Source organism: Castor canadensis, chromosome 2, assembly GCF_047511655.1.
Source record: "Castor canadensis chromosome 2, mCasCan1.hap1v2, whole genome shotgun sequence".
NCBI lineage: Eukaryota > Metazoa > Chordata > Mammalia > Rodentia > Castoridae > Castor > Castor canadensis.
The window spans coordinates 41,401,138-41,418,059 of NC_133387.1; the positions used below are offsets into that span (position 1 = coordinate 41,401,138).

At 34.9% G+C, this 16,922-nt stretch overlaps 1 protein-coding gene across 1 annotated transcript in view; it reads left to right on the forward strand.

Moving 5' to 3' along the window:
- Positions 1-16,922, forward strand: part of Thsd7a (thrombospondin type 1 domain containing 7A) — a 398,347-nt gene that overhangs the window by 330,236 nt on the left and 51,189 nt on the right. The window contains exons 12-13 of the mRNA XM_074064652.1: positions 4,904-5,098; positions 6,674-6,937. Of these exons, the coding sequence (XP_073920753.1) occupies positions 4,904-5,098; positions 6,674-6,937 (459 nt within the window). The remainder of the gene's footprint in view (positions 1-4,903; positions 5,099-6,673; positions 6,938-16,922) is intronic.

The window sequence follows — 16,922 nt, forward strand, 5'->3', positions numbered from 1 at the left end:
AAAATTGGAGAACAGGACCATGCAACAAGTCCTGCCCAGTGGGGAGGTGTTGGGGAAAGGGGATAGGAGGGCCAGTAAGGTGCAATAAAATGTATACACACATAAGTAATTGCAAAAATGATACCTGTTGAAATCACTCCAGGAATTGGGGAAGAAGGGATGAAGGAAAATGGTTAAAGAGGTGAATTCATGTATGATATATCTGATACATTGTAAGAACCCGTATAAATGCCACAATATATTCCCACCCATCACAACAATAAAGAGAAAAAAATTAAATTAAATTTTAAAAAAAGGAAATGAGGATGAGCAGCTACACTCTGAATTCTGTTAGATTTACTTCAGAGCTAGAGCAGTAGCCTTCCACTCACATATCCAGGCATGAATAAGGCAGAGATCCATCTCCTTTTAGTCAACCAATGCTACCTTTAATCCCATAAACATTTATTTTCCTCTTGAAAACACAATTCAGAAATCAACTTACATAAAAATATTTTGCAATGCACTCCACTTATTCTACTTACTAATCTTTGTTGCTTAAATTTATGGAAAGTGTGAAAAATATATAAAAGTAGAAAAGTGTTGGGGGTTTGGCTCAAGTGGTAGAGTGCCTGTGTAGCGAGCATGAGGCCCTGAGTTCAAACTCCAGTACTGACATACATACATAAATAAATGATAGAGACTAATAGAAATGCTGGTGATATGGTGATCATTTATTCAGCTTTAACAGTTCTTAACATGTTGCTATTCTTGTTCATCTGCCATTCCTATATACTTCAAATGAATTTTGCTAAAATATTTTAGATACGAATATCAGATATGGAATATATCATCCATAAACTCTTTATTCTTTCTTTTAACATGACAGTGGTACTCATTATACCAAACAAGACCAACAGTTCTTTCATGTTGTCTAATATTGAGACCATGTTTAACTTCCCACCATTGTCTCAAAAATGTGTGCACACAGTTGGTTTAAATGAGAGCCCAGAAAGGTTTCCAAATGGCCTTCTGTGAGTATATTTTTAATCTAATAATATTTTAAGCCATCTTTCTCATAATATTTATTTGCTAAAAAAACTTATTAATCTTTGTAACATTTCCTCAATACTGATGGGCTCAGCTTACCTAATGAGAGCCACATGTAACCCACAAGTTTGTCACATAGATGTCTCCCATATGTCACATAGATGATCCCTGTTGGGATCAGACTGTTCCATGATACTTAGATAAAATTGTTTTCTATGTTTCATATAATAAAATAAAATTGTAAATGAAATAAACACATCTAATCAACACAGAGTCAAATATGGAATTTTCCTTTGATACAGCTATTCCAATAGCTGCCAGTCTCTCTAAGAAGCTTTCATGGTTCCACGGTCCAGAGGACAACATTAGTTTTGACTAAGCTTGCCAATAAGGCCTCAGCTCAAAGGAGAACTTGCATAATCGTTACACATGAGAATATAAGCTCTACCTGCAAATACAGATACAGTTGTCTGAGTACATGTAGCTTCTGATGTGGTAGGAACCATGCTTAGTATGATCCATCTTTCCTTTTTTACTTGTTTTTTATCTTTTAAAATAAACTTTTTTTTTGAATAATTTTAGCATTACAGAAAAGTTGCAAAGATAATACAGGAAGCTCCCATATACTCCATTTCCCCTAATCTTACATTAGCATAGACTATACATTTGTCACAACTAAGAAATCAACCTGGGTCCATTACTATTACTAATCTTCAGATTGTTTGGATATACCAGTGTTTCCATTTAGGTTCTTTATCTGTTCCATAGTCCAATTTAGGATACATTGCATTTAGCCATTATGTCTCATTAGTTCCCTCTGGGTGACCCATCTTTTCAAGCAACAGCTTATTTTCAGTGTTTTCAAAATTATTGTTAAGATTTCTAGTCAAAAGACCAGATGGTTCCCTTTCCAAACATTTATATTTTCCACACCCAAGAGCAGGAAGTTCATTTCAGATGGCATTTCTGTGTTTGAATTGTTATGTTTCCTCTAAGTTAGAATACAAACAAGTTGAGATGCATGATAAATTTTCAATATATTATACAAATGGTGCTGTTGCTCCTGTAACATCGCGTGAGTAATTCATTCCAAAAGCATGGTGTCAAAAATCTCAGATAAAAGGAGTGGAATGTTGAGTGGTTTCTGAGAACAGATGTAAGAATATTGCACATATTTTCTTTTCAACTAGCTGAAGTCCTTAAGTTTTTATGAAGTGCAGGTGTATTGGGAAAGGGGCTTTTGATTTACGTGAATAGTATGGATCTGCACAAAATCAATTTTGTTGGTTCTGGTGTTATTTTACTTTGCTTTTCTTTTTTGGTGTCACTTAATAGGATGATAGTTGAGCAATTCTGAAATAAAATTTATCGGAGGCAGACTCTTAATGAAGAATTTAAGGCAATCTCATTTAACTTCTCAAAAGATTTATATTTAAATATTTCAGAGAGCTAACTCGGGTAAGTAGGTAAAAGTCATTTTGTTTCAAAGAACCCAAGTTTAGTTTTGTGCTTTTTAGTTAGTTATAAACAATACAAACTTCTTTGTAGCTTAAGATTCTAATATAGTCAAATCTCTTATTTCGCAAATTAATCACTCTTAGAGGTTCTACATATCATGAAACGATACTGCATCAAAGAATTCATCCTATGAAATAGAAGACATTCCTTCAAACTAGATGGATGCTTGCTTTGATCCAGTCTCTTTACAAGTCTCCATGATGTTCCTCACAAGGAAGTAGGAACTCAAATTGAGAACTCTCAGTTCATAGCTGCCTGCCATTGTTTCCCGAAGTTTACACACAAGTTAACCAGAATTCTCTTTGTGCCATGAATACCCAAACTAGTGGGTCTCAAACACGAACGTGCATAAGGGCTGCCTGAGCAGCTTGAAAAAAATGGCCTATTCTTTGGCCCAGGTACAAAGATCTCATTCTGGAGCTATGTATGAGTTCAGGAATCATCATGTTCTGTAGCATTGCAGGTGTTTCTGATTAGGCAAAAAAAACATTACCTCCTAAAGGAATACTTCTCATCCTACCAACATATTTTAATCATCGGAAGAGGTTTAAAAAGATCTAATGCCCAGGACTCTGTCCTCAGCCAATGAAACCAGAATATTTGAGTTTAGCAAGAGCACAGGTATTTCTGAAAAGCTGGCCAGCTAATTATAATCTGCAGCCTGACAGGAGACCCATTACCTTTGACTTTTATGATGAACACAGAACACTTGACAGTCCCGCAAGTGTGAGATTCTACTGTGACACTTACTACTTTTTCTTGTCATCAAATCTTCATAAAGGTCACCAATGCCCACCCTAGAAGTTTTATTGTCTTTAAAACTCAAGGACCCTACTTCTTTTAATACAGATTGGGCCTACTAAATTTGGACATATGACCAAGGTACCATCTAAAACATGAGAGAGTATTCACCTGTATTTGCACAAGTAACAGGGCCCATTATGTAACAGTTTCTGTAGCGATTATATCAAGTTATATTCAATAAACAACCTCTTCCCAGGCCTAAAGTGTCAGCTATGTCCTTCACACACCCCATTACACAGCTTGCACTACGAGCTATTAGATTTTAGCTCACAGACATGGAGAATGTTGTCCAATCTCGGGCCCTCTGTGCCTAACTCTAATTTAGGGTCAAATGTCAAGCTCCTTCCTTTAATTTCATCATGATGGAAACCTGAGCAAGGCTGAGATCAGCAGCAATTTCAGCCTCAACCATAAACCTGAGAAAAGCCATATAAATCAGTCTGAATGAGACCTTTTAAGGTAACCCAATGAAAATTTAAATTTAGGACTACAGTTTAAATGGTTCATCTGCTTCCTCAGAAATAAATGGTTATTTTTAAAACCAAAGGAGGAAATAACAGAGGGAGAAAGGGGACCATAAGCATCACTTACTCCTCTTCTTTAAGATCTGTTAAAGTGATATGATATCCTTGTTCAACAAGTAATAAAATAATTTCTTATTTTATTTAATTTATTTTTTTCTTATTTTTTTTTAATTCATATGTGCATACAATGTTTGTGTCATTTCTCCCTCCTCCCCCCACCCCCTCCCTTAACACCCACCCCACCCCCTCCCTCTCTCCCTCTTATTTTAAATAATACATGAATTAGAACTATTTAATCATTTTTAAAGACCATATGTAATTGTAGAAATTCTAATAATGATATTAAAAATTAAGATCATTAAAGTTTCCATTTTTATTTTTAAATTCATGTTTGATGTTTGCACATGTGAAGAACTTGTAGACAGAGTGGATGCAGGACTGTGACACTGCCTCCTTCATTAATCATTCCAGAGCCATCCCAATAAACTTTCAGTAAGAAAAGAAACACAAACAAAGCCCATATATTCTATGTCAATGGGTTTCAAGACGAGTTCTATAAGTGGCCCTTTCCTATCTCAATATGCTCAGCAATTTGCTACCACTAAGACCTTTCTATATAGAAATTCTATATTACCTGATGCTTAAAACAAGATTAGAAGTGCCTGGTTTTCTCCCAGTTCCTTGTATCTTGTGTTCAACATACACTACTATCAGAATTTATATATGGTTTGTCTCTTAAAAATTCATTTCTAAATATATCCCACATGTGAAATGGATGGAAATCTTCATGGCATGTATGTGCGTGTTTGTATGTGTGTGTGTAGCATGCTTTTCTGTAACACAAAATGCAATAAGGGCCAAATGTGTTTAAAAAAACCTATAAGATCAATATAATGTCTACTGTGATTATTAGAAACATTCCTACCAGATTTCTAGTGTAAATAGGGAGTAAGAAGAGGATCCCTCCACTGTCTGAGCAAATGTTAATGACTAAATTATAGAGTAATTAGACTGAACTTTTCTTTTAGCTATTACTTGTCGAAAGCAAGATGGAGGGCAGGCTGGCATCCATGAATGCCTCCAGTATGCAGGCCCTGTGCCAGTGCTGACCCAAGCTTGCCAGATCCCCTGCCAAGACGATTGTCAATTTACCAGCTGGTCCAAGTTTTCTTCTTGCAATGGAGACTGTGGTGCAGTTAGGACCAGAAAGCGCACTATTGTTGGTAAGAATAATTGGAATGCCAAAGCCAACTTTTGTCAAGGTAGAAAAATATAAGACCAAGAGAGTTCTGACAGGTATTTGAAAACTGCCTTATTGTTGCTGTACTTACACTGAACGTGTCAGTGGATTCAGGCTTGTATTTAATGTAAGATGGCAATGATGAAAGCATTATGCCATTTCACTAGAAAGAAAATGCAGCCTGACTCCCTACACAGTACATGCTAGATTGTATTTTGTTTTGAACATGAAATTTTAGTGAATTTCCTCGAAAGTATAAAGTGCTTGGAGCAAACAGGAAAGGTTGCCCCTTTATTTTCTTAACCCATTCTCATGGTCATAAGCTCAGGTTATTATCTTTCATCTCCTACAAGGAGGAATGTAAGATTAGCTCTGTATCTGAAAACTGAATTGAAAAAGGTCACAAAAAAAAAAGAAAGAAAAAGAAGGTCACAGATACATTTGATAATATTGTCAGTGACAAAATAAAACCCTAATAATATTGGTGCTAGTAGATTGCTCAAATTTTAAAACTTATAAATGACCCCCTCATAAAATGCTAACTCTTTGAATGATGTAAATCAGCTCATAAAAATCAGAGATAAATATGCGATTAAACATTATAATTAAAGAATGTGTCATGATGCATAACAAAATATGCAAATATTTTATGTGCTATAATTAACATGAATAAATACTTTTTATAACATATATAATTTATATTCAAGAAGGTTTTTTATTTTAAGAGGGAATTTACTTAGATTCAACATTGTTCAAATATTTGTATAATAAATATCTTCATTTTGAGTAGTATTGATATTTCCTACATTAATCACCAAGTATGTCAAAATGATTACTTTTCAGAAATTCTGAAAAATAAAACATCATAAAGAAGTTCAAATATCTCCTTTTCTGAAGAGTATAAAATTCAATGTAATAGTCCCTTATAACAAAATCAGCTAGTTTTGACTTTTTTTTCTTGAAGGCTTGAACTCAAGACCTCACACTTGTTAGGCAGACACTCTTACTACCACTTGAGAAACTAAGCCAGCCCTTTGTAATGGGTTTTTTCCAGACAGGGTCTCACCAACTCTGGGGAGAGCTTCAAATCAAGAATTTCTAGATCTCTGCCTCCAAAGTAGCTAGGATTACAGGAGTGAGCCACCAGTGCTCAGCAAAATAGGCTATTTTTAAAAGAGGGAAAAAAAAAATATTGCACTATGTGAAATACCCAGTGCCAGCAAGAATTTATTTAAAAAAATACTTTGATTTCTGCTGGGTATTGAGGGGGTGGGAGGGAAGTGGAGGGGGCTGAGTGGGTGGTAAGGGAGGGGGTGGGGACAGGGGGAAGAAATGACCCAAGCTTTGTATGTACATATGAATAATAAAACAATAAAAAAAGAGAAAGAGATAAAAAATAAAAAATAAAATAAAAAAAATACTTTGAAGTGAGAAAATAACATTTATTTATAGGCTGCTATAAAATATGATCAAAAAGAGAAAAAGAAAGTTTAGGAAATTATAAAGTGCTGGAAGTTAATGCTGTTTTCCAACTTATATTGGCATTTCTCTTCCACAGGAAAAAGTAAAAAGAAGGAAAAATGTAAAAATTCCCATTTATACCCCCTGATTGAGACTCAGTATTGTCCTTGTGACAAATACAACGCACAGCCTGTGGGGAACTGGTCCGACTGTATTTTACCTGAAGGGAAAGTGGAAATGCTCCTGGGAATGAAAGTACAAGGAGACATCAAGGAATGTGGACAAGGATATCGTTACCAAGCAATGGCATGCTATGACCAAAATGGCAGGCTTGTGGAAACGTCCAGATGTAACAGCCATGGTAATACAATTTTTCTCTTGTGTTTTATATTTGCTATCTTTGGGATTGGAGGTAAAATACAGATGGGTCATAGAGGGCAAATGGAAATTTACAGAAATTTTTATAAAGGAATGAGGTCAGTTTACAGTGTGTGTCAGCTTGAATCAAAGATGTCATGTATTTGCAAACACTGGAAGTTCTAAACTGAACCCTGTGGTTCATTTACATGTAGCGGAACCTTCTATTGCATTGTCTGTTTGTCCAGAGTTGGCAGCTAAGTCCCAAAGATGGTGGAAGATGGTGGAAGCTTTGTGGGGCCCTCATCCTTAAAATTTCAGCAAAAGTGGTTGCAGAAATCTCCTTTGGGGCTTACATCAAGAGCCCGTTCTTTTAGTAAATCCAACAATCCCCAAAAGGTATGTGAGGATTCAAGTTTTAAGCTAGACAGATTTTTAGCAACCAAACTGGCAAACTTTGTAATGTGCCCAAAATGTCATTGAAGTAGCTAAGAAGAAAGGCAGAAAGTATTAATGGGTGGAAACTCAGACATCTGTTTTTTGTCCATTGAGTTAGGATTAGCAAAAAAGTAGCAAACAAAAAGCAGAAAAAACATATCTACTCTTAGGAAAATGCACCCACTTTCATTTTATAAACCAAAAAGGAATAAATCAAACTAAAATGAGGTGATAATATTTTAGTTGCCAAAAGTTTATAAATCGTGATTGTCCTTGGTTAGAGTATATACTGAACTCTTGAGGTTTTCCCTTTCTTAATGTAGGCAGCATTAGCAATATTTCTTCATTGTTCTTTTATTTTAATACATCTGCTTTTTTATAGTAGAATGAGATCAGTTCACAGTGTGTAGTGGACTCAGGCATCATAGATGTCATATATTTGAAAACACTGGACAATGATCTACCTTCTGAATAGAGGTGATAAGAAAGGATGAGTTAAAATGCTAGGATCGAGGTACATGGACGTTAGCCATCCTTCTGCTGTTTCAACAGGACTGATGGAGTTTTATGATGTGGTTCAGAAAACAACACAAATTAGTAGAGCTATCTCATACTTACCAACTATCATGGTGTCATAGTGAGGCATTTATTAGAATCTCTTAGGCCTCTCCCTACAAAGAAGTTTCTAAAAACCCTGTCCTTTTTTAACCTTATCTCACAGTTTCTATTTTATCACGTCCCAAAGATCCCACAGTACTGAGTGCTATATGTGCATTGTTAAATGAAAGATTGCTCTATGTACTTAGAATAATAACTATAAAAGAAAAAAGAGCTTAGTATTTATAACTGGTTTACTTTGAGAAGCACCACTAAGAGTAACTGAGTATTTTATTCTCTATATCAAATAGCAAAGGTGCTATCAACTAAATACAAAAAAATACAAATGTCCATCCTATTTTTAAGGAACATTGTAGAGTACAGGATATAGAAAATTATAATTAATTACTAAAATGTAAAATTGAAGATTACTTTTAAAATGTTTCTCTTACAATACAGCATAGAAGTGTTTGCTTTATACACTGTTATGCATAGTGAGCCACTAAGATATCATTTGTTTTGAACTTTCATATGATTCTCACTTTTATTCTGATCTGCTAATTAGATGCATGAGAGCTTCAGTAAGCCACTTATTAGTCAATCTCATTTTTAGAAAAAGCCTTAAAATATTATGACTCTCACAAAAACATTGGCTCACTTAAGAAGAAAAAAGTACAAAATTAATCAAAATAGGACAAAGGCACTACACTTCTTAGCATTGTCAATTCAAAGCATGAAGAATGCAGTACTGTATTCTGGGGAAAGGCACAAATTAACAACAACAACAACAACAACAAAAGAGTTCTTGATGGCTTTGGACTTCAGGAGGATTGTGAAAGGGTGTAATAAAGACACTTAACCATTTCAATTTACTTCTTTTATATGTCTTGTATCATTCCTATCTTCTTTAATAGGATCTAGGATGGGATGTCCAATGAGTTTTTTTGTGTTTACTAACTTTTTTATTCAAAGTAAGGTGTGGACAAATTTAATCCCTATTAAATGATTTCAGTAGAGATTTATTTGGCAATTACTACTTTCCTTAAATGTGTTATATCAATTTTGATGGTGTTTGTGCAGTGTTATAACTTTGCCATGCTATCTTAAGCATGCTCTCAGTTGCAGTCTGTAGGACAGCTGCCTTCCCACAGCCACTTCAGCTTTCTAGATGGATGGTGGATATGGAGTTTAAGTGGCTTGGGAAGAAAACTGTCTTCCTGCTTTCAATTTAGACATAAAATTGATCCCCACATGTGTGCACCGCAATAACACTAAATCCCTGTTCAACACTGGCCTTGGGGCATTTCTGTTTAATCATTGTCCATCTGTGAATCATGTTATCACTAATTACACTGATAACGTAATTTAACTTTCACCAGTTTAATTGTATATTATTTTAGACAATTTCCCATGTGGTCAACATTTTTTAATGTCTTAAACTTTGGGCACAATTTTATTATAATAGCTTGGACTGTCCCATAACAATGACTCTGTGCTGAGAAATGATATAATTTTATTCCTGAAATCAGATCTTAAAATATATGTTAGAAGGTACATAAAAGTACATCTATTCTTATACTTGGTGTTGAATATATTTACTCTACAAATGTTGCTATACACACCACACATTTTGGGAGATTTATCGGCCCTAAAAACAATACAAATTACGTATATTTATTTTTGGTATGAAATCTTGAATAGTGTCACTGTACAGATTTTAAATCACTCAAAAACCAAATCACACATTTTCTGCTCACTAGTAGAGTCCTCTAAGATCTTGATGAACTGATTCACTAGTGTTTTTTAAGTCAATCACCTTAAAATTTTCTCAAAAAAAGGAATGGAATTTCTAGAACTATAAAAAATTATGCTATTTAACCTTGATATTTTAAAGAATCTTAGAGGTAACCTACATTATGCAAAGTACATGTATTCAAGATTCCATCTAAGTGTAAGTGATAGAATTTTATCATGTGATCCTAGTCTAATGGAGCACTCCAAGTCCCCTTCTGCTGTTCTACTTCTGTATTTCTGCTGTATAATTTATTTATTACATTTATTATTTATGTTTTCATTTACCATGCAGGAATGTAGATTTATGAGAATATCTTAAACTATTTAATTCACATGGTATCTTAAGTACCTGGCACAGTTGATGCTTAATAAATATTTATAGGATGCATGAATGAATGAAATGCTGGGGAGAATTTTTTCCCCACATGAAGAGTCAGACCCTAGTCAGGTTTCAGTTGATCAAGCTAAGGCACTTTCCCAGTGTTCTTCTCTGTATGTCATATTTCTGGGAAGTAATCAAACAGATCATTAAGAATCACTAAGCTCTTAAATTCAACTGAGAGCTGCGCATGCCACAAACTTTGTATATGATACTGATCAAATGCCCAGGTTTCTTTCTACCTATTAAATCAGGGTGAAAAAATAATAGTTGCACGCTAATTCCACTTAAATAAACCAGTAATACCCATGCTGTAAAGTCTCTTTTAAAGTTTCCTGTTCAAAATTACCTGGTCTGTACCACATTAGATTTGGAAAATAGTTGAACCTCTTGGTTATGTGAGTAATTATGACAATTTGCATTTTTTCAAACTATATTTACAACTTTAGTTTGGAGTTTGGGATATTTACCTCTCTTTGTTTCCACTCGCTTTCCTTGTGAAAATAAGGATTAACAACTCTATTTGTTTTACTTGAGAGATGTAGGAAGGTAAGTTAGATAAAGGATGAAAATGCCGGTCTTTAAACTCTATGAGTCACATGATTCCTTCCAGACAATTCTCTTCAAATATACCCTCAGGAAATTTTTCTTTGCTATTTCCCCCAGGCAGTTTACGACATAATGCTCTATTAGTAAATATCCAAGGATGAACTCAATTATAGTTGTGATGTTAAGTCATCTATTAGTACCAAGTAAACAGAAAGGTTTACGATGATTTTATCCTGAGCCCACATTGTTTAATATGTATAACTCTTCTATTGCTTAAAAATAAAATACTGCTATTGATAATGTCAAACATTTGCCAAGAGAGGCCACCAGGAAACTCAAGAATTGGCCATTAGGTTAAATCACCTGTCACCAAAGTTTTGCCAACGGGCCAGATAAGAGAGATTTTAGACTTTGTGGAGCACAAGGTCCATGGCATAACTACTCAGGTCTGCAGTTACAGCATGAAAACAGTCATGGGCAGTATGTGAGCAAATGGGCATGGCTGTGTTTTGGTAGAATTTTATTTACAAGAACAGGCTGCCAGCCCAGGCTCTTATTGGCATGGGGTTCACAACCCTGCTACTCAAATGAGGCATACAGACCAGCAGTGTAAAGATCACTGAGAAACTGTTGGAAATTCAGAAACAGCCTCCATTTCAGACCTGTTGAGTCTCTTTACATTTCAGCAAGATCTTAAGGTCTTTCTGCACACTTACAGTTTAAGGATTACTGCACTGGATCAAGCAGACACTCAAGGTGCAGAGGCTTGAGAGGACTCATGAGTTTACACCAGAGGCAGAACCAAGGGATTTCCTTCTCCAGAACCTCAAGGGGATACCCTGTTCGGGGCAAAACAATTCATGCCTCCATGTGACGGTTCACCTTATCACCAGTCATGGAAACTTTTGACATTATGAAGATGGTGCTCCATAAGGTGAAAGTCTGTTGAGATGTAATTTTGAAAACAAAGTGAATCTGTACAACCTTTGTTGTGGGAAGTTGCTAGCTGAGATATGGGATACTGAGGCAGTTTAGCAGGAAGCAACATTTTATTGTGCCAGCACAGACCCAGAGGACTCGTGTCCAAAGGCTGAGCCCCAAGAACAAAGGGGCTGTGTACTCACCTTTTGTACCCTTGCAAGCAGGTTACAGAGACAATAAAATTTAAAAACCAAGGCTTAACCCATATATGGTTACATGCAATTCTATAGGCTACCTCAGCCTAGTGCTAAGTGCCCTTTTACCCCTAGTGCTATGTGACTTTCTTCACCTTTGAATTCTTTAGGTTTTATCTCTCTGCTATGCCATCCTTCCCCTCATTATTAGTACTCAGGCCTGTCTGTTTTCTTCTGATCCTCCTCCCTGCTACGTTACCTTCAGTGAAAAACATTGGTAACTTAATCATTACACTGGGAAAGGTGTTGAACCTCATTCCAAGGGGGAAATTGGGAACCATTTTCTTCTCTCATCATGAGTGGTGGCATAAATATAAAGCATCCTAATGTACTTATATTACTGTCGTCAGAATTTATGACCCCCATGTAGTGCATTAAGTGCTAAATGGAAAATTGGTTGTGAACTGTATAGAAAAATCAAAGCTCAATTCAGATCTGTCCTTTTGAAAATACTTCTGTTTTGCTGAAAGGAATGCATAATAATTTAACCTTAATCAATAAGATCACTCCTCATTTTACATCCCAATACACTTTTAGACAATTTTACTGTGGCTTTTTCATGTATAAAAAGGGGTAAAATCCTTAAAATGACAAAAAAAAAAAACCCATGAATCAGTGTATCTGTCAAATATCACAATATACCTGTCAAAGTATTAAAGGGGGAAAAAGTCTTTTCACTTCAGTTAGAGAAATAAGAACAGTCTAGGCTTATTTGCTACTCTGTTTGTAAACATTTGACTTTAGGAACTCGGAATTCACCATCCAGTGCCTCTAAATGCCCAGGCTTTCTGTTACCATGTGGACATCAAGTCGGCCGGCGTTCTGAAAGCTCTAATTTTTTTGTAGGTCACACATACCCTTTTAAATTATTTATACCTGTCTTCTAACTATAGTCACAAGTGAATAATTCAGAATCGTTTTTCTAATGCCTTATTAGTGTAATGTTAATTTTCTTTTCTTTCTTTGCCTATTGTGCTGTCAAATGGTAATACCAGACCTAGAACCTGCTAAACACTGAGTTACCTTAAGGATTGTCTTTGCAAAAATCTGTAGAACTCAATGTGTAACCATTCAGGTCTGATATTTTACAAAAGCTTCCCTAGCATCCAAAGTTACTCCTATGGAATTGGCTTCATTGGAAGTTTATTGCACAGCACTAATAATTTAAAAAAAAAAGACTATGCATTTTACAAATGAAGCAAATTTTAATATTTTCATATAGCATTTTCATACTATAAATATAGCTTACCCTTATGTGGCAATATTTAGCATAATTGCCTAATACCTTAAGCAGTCTACATCCTTATTTCACCAGCCTCTCATAGTTCTCAAATAGGTGACTTCAAAGCAGGTGTCATGTTTCAAGATTACCATATCTACTATAAGGAACTGTGAATACCATATGCAGTCTTCTCAATCAGGGACTCAGTACATGTGCCACAAGTGTGGAGTTGCTTTCTACTAAAATTTGTAAGAGTAGAAGAGTCATGATAAAAACTTAGAAAAGAAATACATCTCAGGTGAATGAAAATTTTTAATATAATATTCAATTTACAAATAGATTTTAATTTAAGAGTTTGTGCTTTTAACTCTTGTAATAAAACTCAAGATATGCCTGATAAAAATAATTCTGAATACAGGAAGAGATTTTGAGCATAACCCACATGAGCACTCAACCATAATGAAACTGAAATGCATTACTTTTTGTAATGGGATTCTAGAAAAGATTATATAGGTTTAATATTACAAGTTATTAGAAACAAAATTGAACAAGAAATTGTTCCCTATCATGGCAGATGCTGGTAATTGAGGAAGAACATGTTTAATTATATCAGGCAGAAAAGGCAACAGAGTCTTGTAAACAAATTGTAAATTGTAATGGAGTCCTAATTTCTCCAAAAAGCTTTTTCAGTTGGTAGAGTTTATTTAATGTCTACTTCATTTCAGAATTTCAATTTCTCATTTAGTAGCATGGATACAGCTGGTACTGCTTTTGCAGTTATCATTCGTATCTTTTTTTTCCTCCTTCCAAATGGAAAAGGCAGAGGGGTAACTGACTGTAAGTTTAAAAAGGCAGGGAAAGTAGACAATGTCTGAGGACACTTAAGTATAAAGAGAAAGCAATTGCCTAGGGACTAGTTTAAATTGGGTGTGGGTTCCAGCACTCCTCTCCACAGGCCCCCAGAAGGAGCACAGTGGAGGTGATGAGGGAGAGATTTGGAAATTCTCCTGCAGCTACCATTCTTGTCAGCTGTGATAGAAAAACATCTGCCATTATCATTTTGTTCTGTGTTGAAGTGTCACTTCAACTCATCTCTGTACTTAATAATGTAATCTTCAAACTGGGCTCCACGGAGTCCCTTCAGGGAATGCTGTCAAACATAGCCTCCAATATATCTGCGCATTTATTTGGCCTTCCTTTTTGTTTTTAGGACAGCAGTGTTCCAGTGCTTAAAAGAAACTTAACTGCCAAGAAAAATTATGGGCAATAATAAGCAATTGAAGCAATTAGAAAGAAAAGAAATTTTGAACATTGCCTTTACCAGCAATTTCTGCCATTATATTGTACATCTCACCCTTTCTATTAACCTCTGACCTCCATCCTTCTAATGTCGGAGAAGAGATAAAATAATTTCAGTGAAATATTTGTGAAGTGATAATCTTGCTTACACAATCTGTGGTAGATTTTTTTTTTATAACTACGTAGTTTTTCACTATTTGTTTTGTTATAAGGTTTCACAATTCAGAAATAGGTAGAATGCACTGTGTGGATCTAGATATAGATTGCTACTGTATTAGTAAAACCCTGAAAATCCTAGACATTTAAACTCTGTAGCACATTAGTCTATTTATTTTTGTTTCTAACATATAAGTGTTTTCCTGCTTCAGTGTGTCATTAGTTAGTCAAGTAGTGACAAAGGTTTACAGTAGGAATTTTTTTTAGGTATAACTACATGAAAAAGGCTTTATATATTAGATATAAGCTACATCTCTATGCTCAAAAAGAACACATGAAATCTTGCCAACAAATTTGTGTGCAATGAATTTGTTTTAACAGAAAAACCTTCTTTTGTTCTTACTATCAATGTTTATCCCGCTTCTGCATAGTTACAGTAGAGAATCATATATCCCTTCCAGAAGATTTTAGTTACTCTGCATACAAAACAAAATTAAGACCCCTATGGTCTTTAAAATAAACATTTTTAAAAAAAACTCAAGAAGTTTATCCAAGAAATTTTAGGTCCTCATCCTTGAGGCTGTGTGCAGGGTATGAAAGATTTTACAAAAAACAAGAATTGAAGCAGAAGCAATGTTTTATTCACATTACAAGAGAGCAAAGGATATAATACCAAGAAGTATCATCCCAGAATGAAGTCAGGGCTGGGGTATATAAGCATTTGAGATCCAGAAGAAATATACTGTCGACATTTTGTTTTTTTGCTTCCTGTTCCAGGAAGCAGCTTGGGTGGTCAGTTTCTCAATGTTTTGCTAAGGTTGTCTGTTAGTTTGTCCAAGGTTTTGTGTGACATCATGAGGTCAAATATGTTGTCAACAATATTCAAGGGGGGTTCCACTTTAGTTCAGAAAAACAATTTCTGTAAAACAGGATCTCTGCCAGAGAAGATGGAGTCATTTACAAAATGGAGTAATTGGAGTTAGAGCCTTCTCCATAACACTTTCTCCCTCTCATTGTGGTTAAACTCACTATTCCCCTCCCTGGAGATCAGTCAACTATCACTGTGGCACAGTGCGCCCCTTTGTCATGTGGTTGGTCTTTCTGATGTGACTGGCGACCTCTTAAGATGTCTTTTAGTGTAAAGCCATGTATGGTATGGCCTACCATGAATAACAAAGATAGTCTATCTCTCCACTTCTGGGTTTAGGGACTACTCCCAGTAACCAGGAACAAAGCTCAAATTATTTATTGCAGTAAAAAGCTTCAGACTTTGCTATAAGAAATGGCCTCGATAATGAACCAATACATAGTTAGACCTTAACAAATTTGAGTGTACCTAGTCATTGGGTAGGTACACTCAAAATACATATATTAAATACATATATTAAAATACATATATTTCATACATTTGTTTTATATATATAATAAACATAAATAAAAATAAAATTAAAATTAAATCTTATTGTAGTTGTATATATTTACATGGTTAACTCACTATATAATTAATTACCCAATGTTGATTTATAACATTTCATTGACTATATGAGTTTGGGTAAATCATTGAAATGTTAGAGTTTGGATATAATCTCCTATTTGGTTTCCCAAGGTTATCAAATTACCAGTTTTTAATATGGAATTCCTAAGGAGTACTCTGTTGATTTCCATGTGCCTTCAAAATGAATTCTTTAATCACCAACAGTGTACCTTTAACAGCACAGTTTACTAATAGTTAAGGTTGTTGAGAATTGCATTACCTGCACATTCATAATTCAACTGAATGAAGTGTTTGCACGTAGCTCAAAGGCAATTTGTCCTCTGGTTGCTTCTTTAAGCTTGCTACTGTTTTGTATTTGTTTCCGCCTGAAGCAATGTATAAGATACAAAACACAATATGATCAGAAATCAAGAATTTGATTTTGCCAAGTGTCAAATTCAGTGTTGAACTGCTGGAAGTTTTAACATACTAATTGTTAAGTCATTTATTTTATTATAGCATTCCTCAGAAACCGTGAATTGCTATAAGATGCCAGTGGTTTATTTAGCCTTAAAATGCTTCAAATGTTTCTCTGTCTTTACCTCCCTCATGATTGTTTGGTGTTAATTGCCCTCAAAAATGATCTTCACAGAAAAGGCAAGGGATTGCTTATCTAGCAGTTCACTGGTAGCATTAAGTATTTTAATGGTGCCAAATAAACATGACAGGCAATTATTAAGTGTTGTTACACATTAGAAAATAAAAATCAGATGCTGAGCAGTATACTCTTTGGCTGTTTTGTCTTTATCTCAGTTCCTAATTTGTATCTTTTAATAGTTTAATAGATTCAGTTTTACTTGAGAGGTGTTTTCTGTAGTATACTACTGGAAAACAAGACATAAAAGT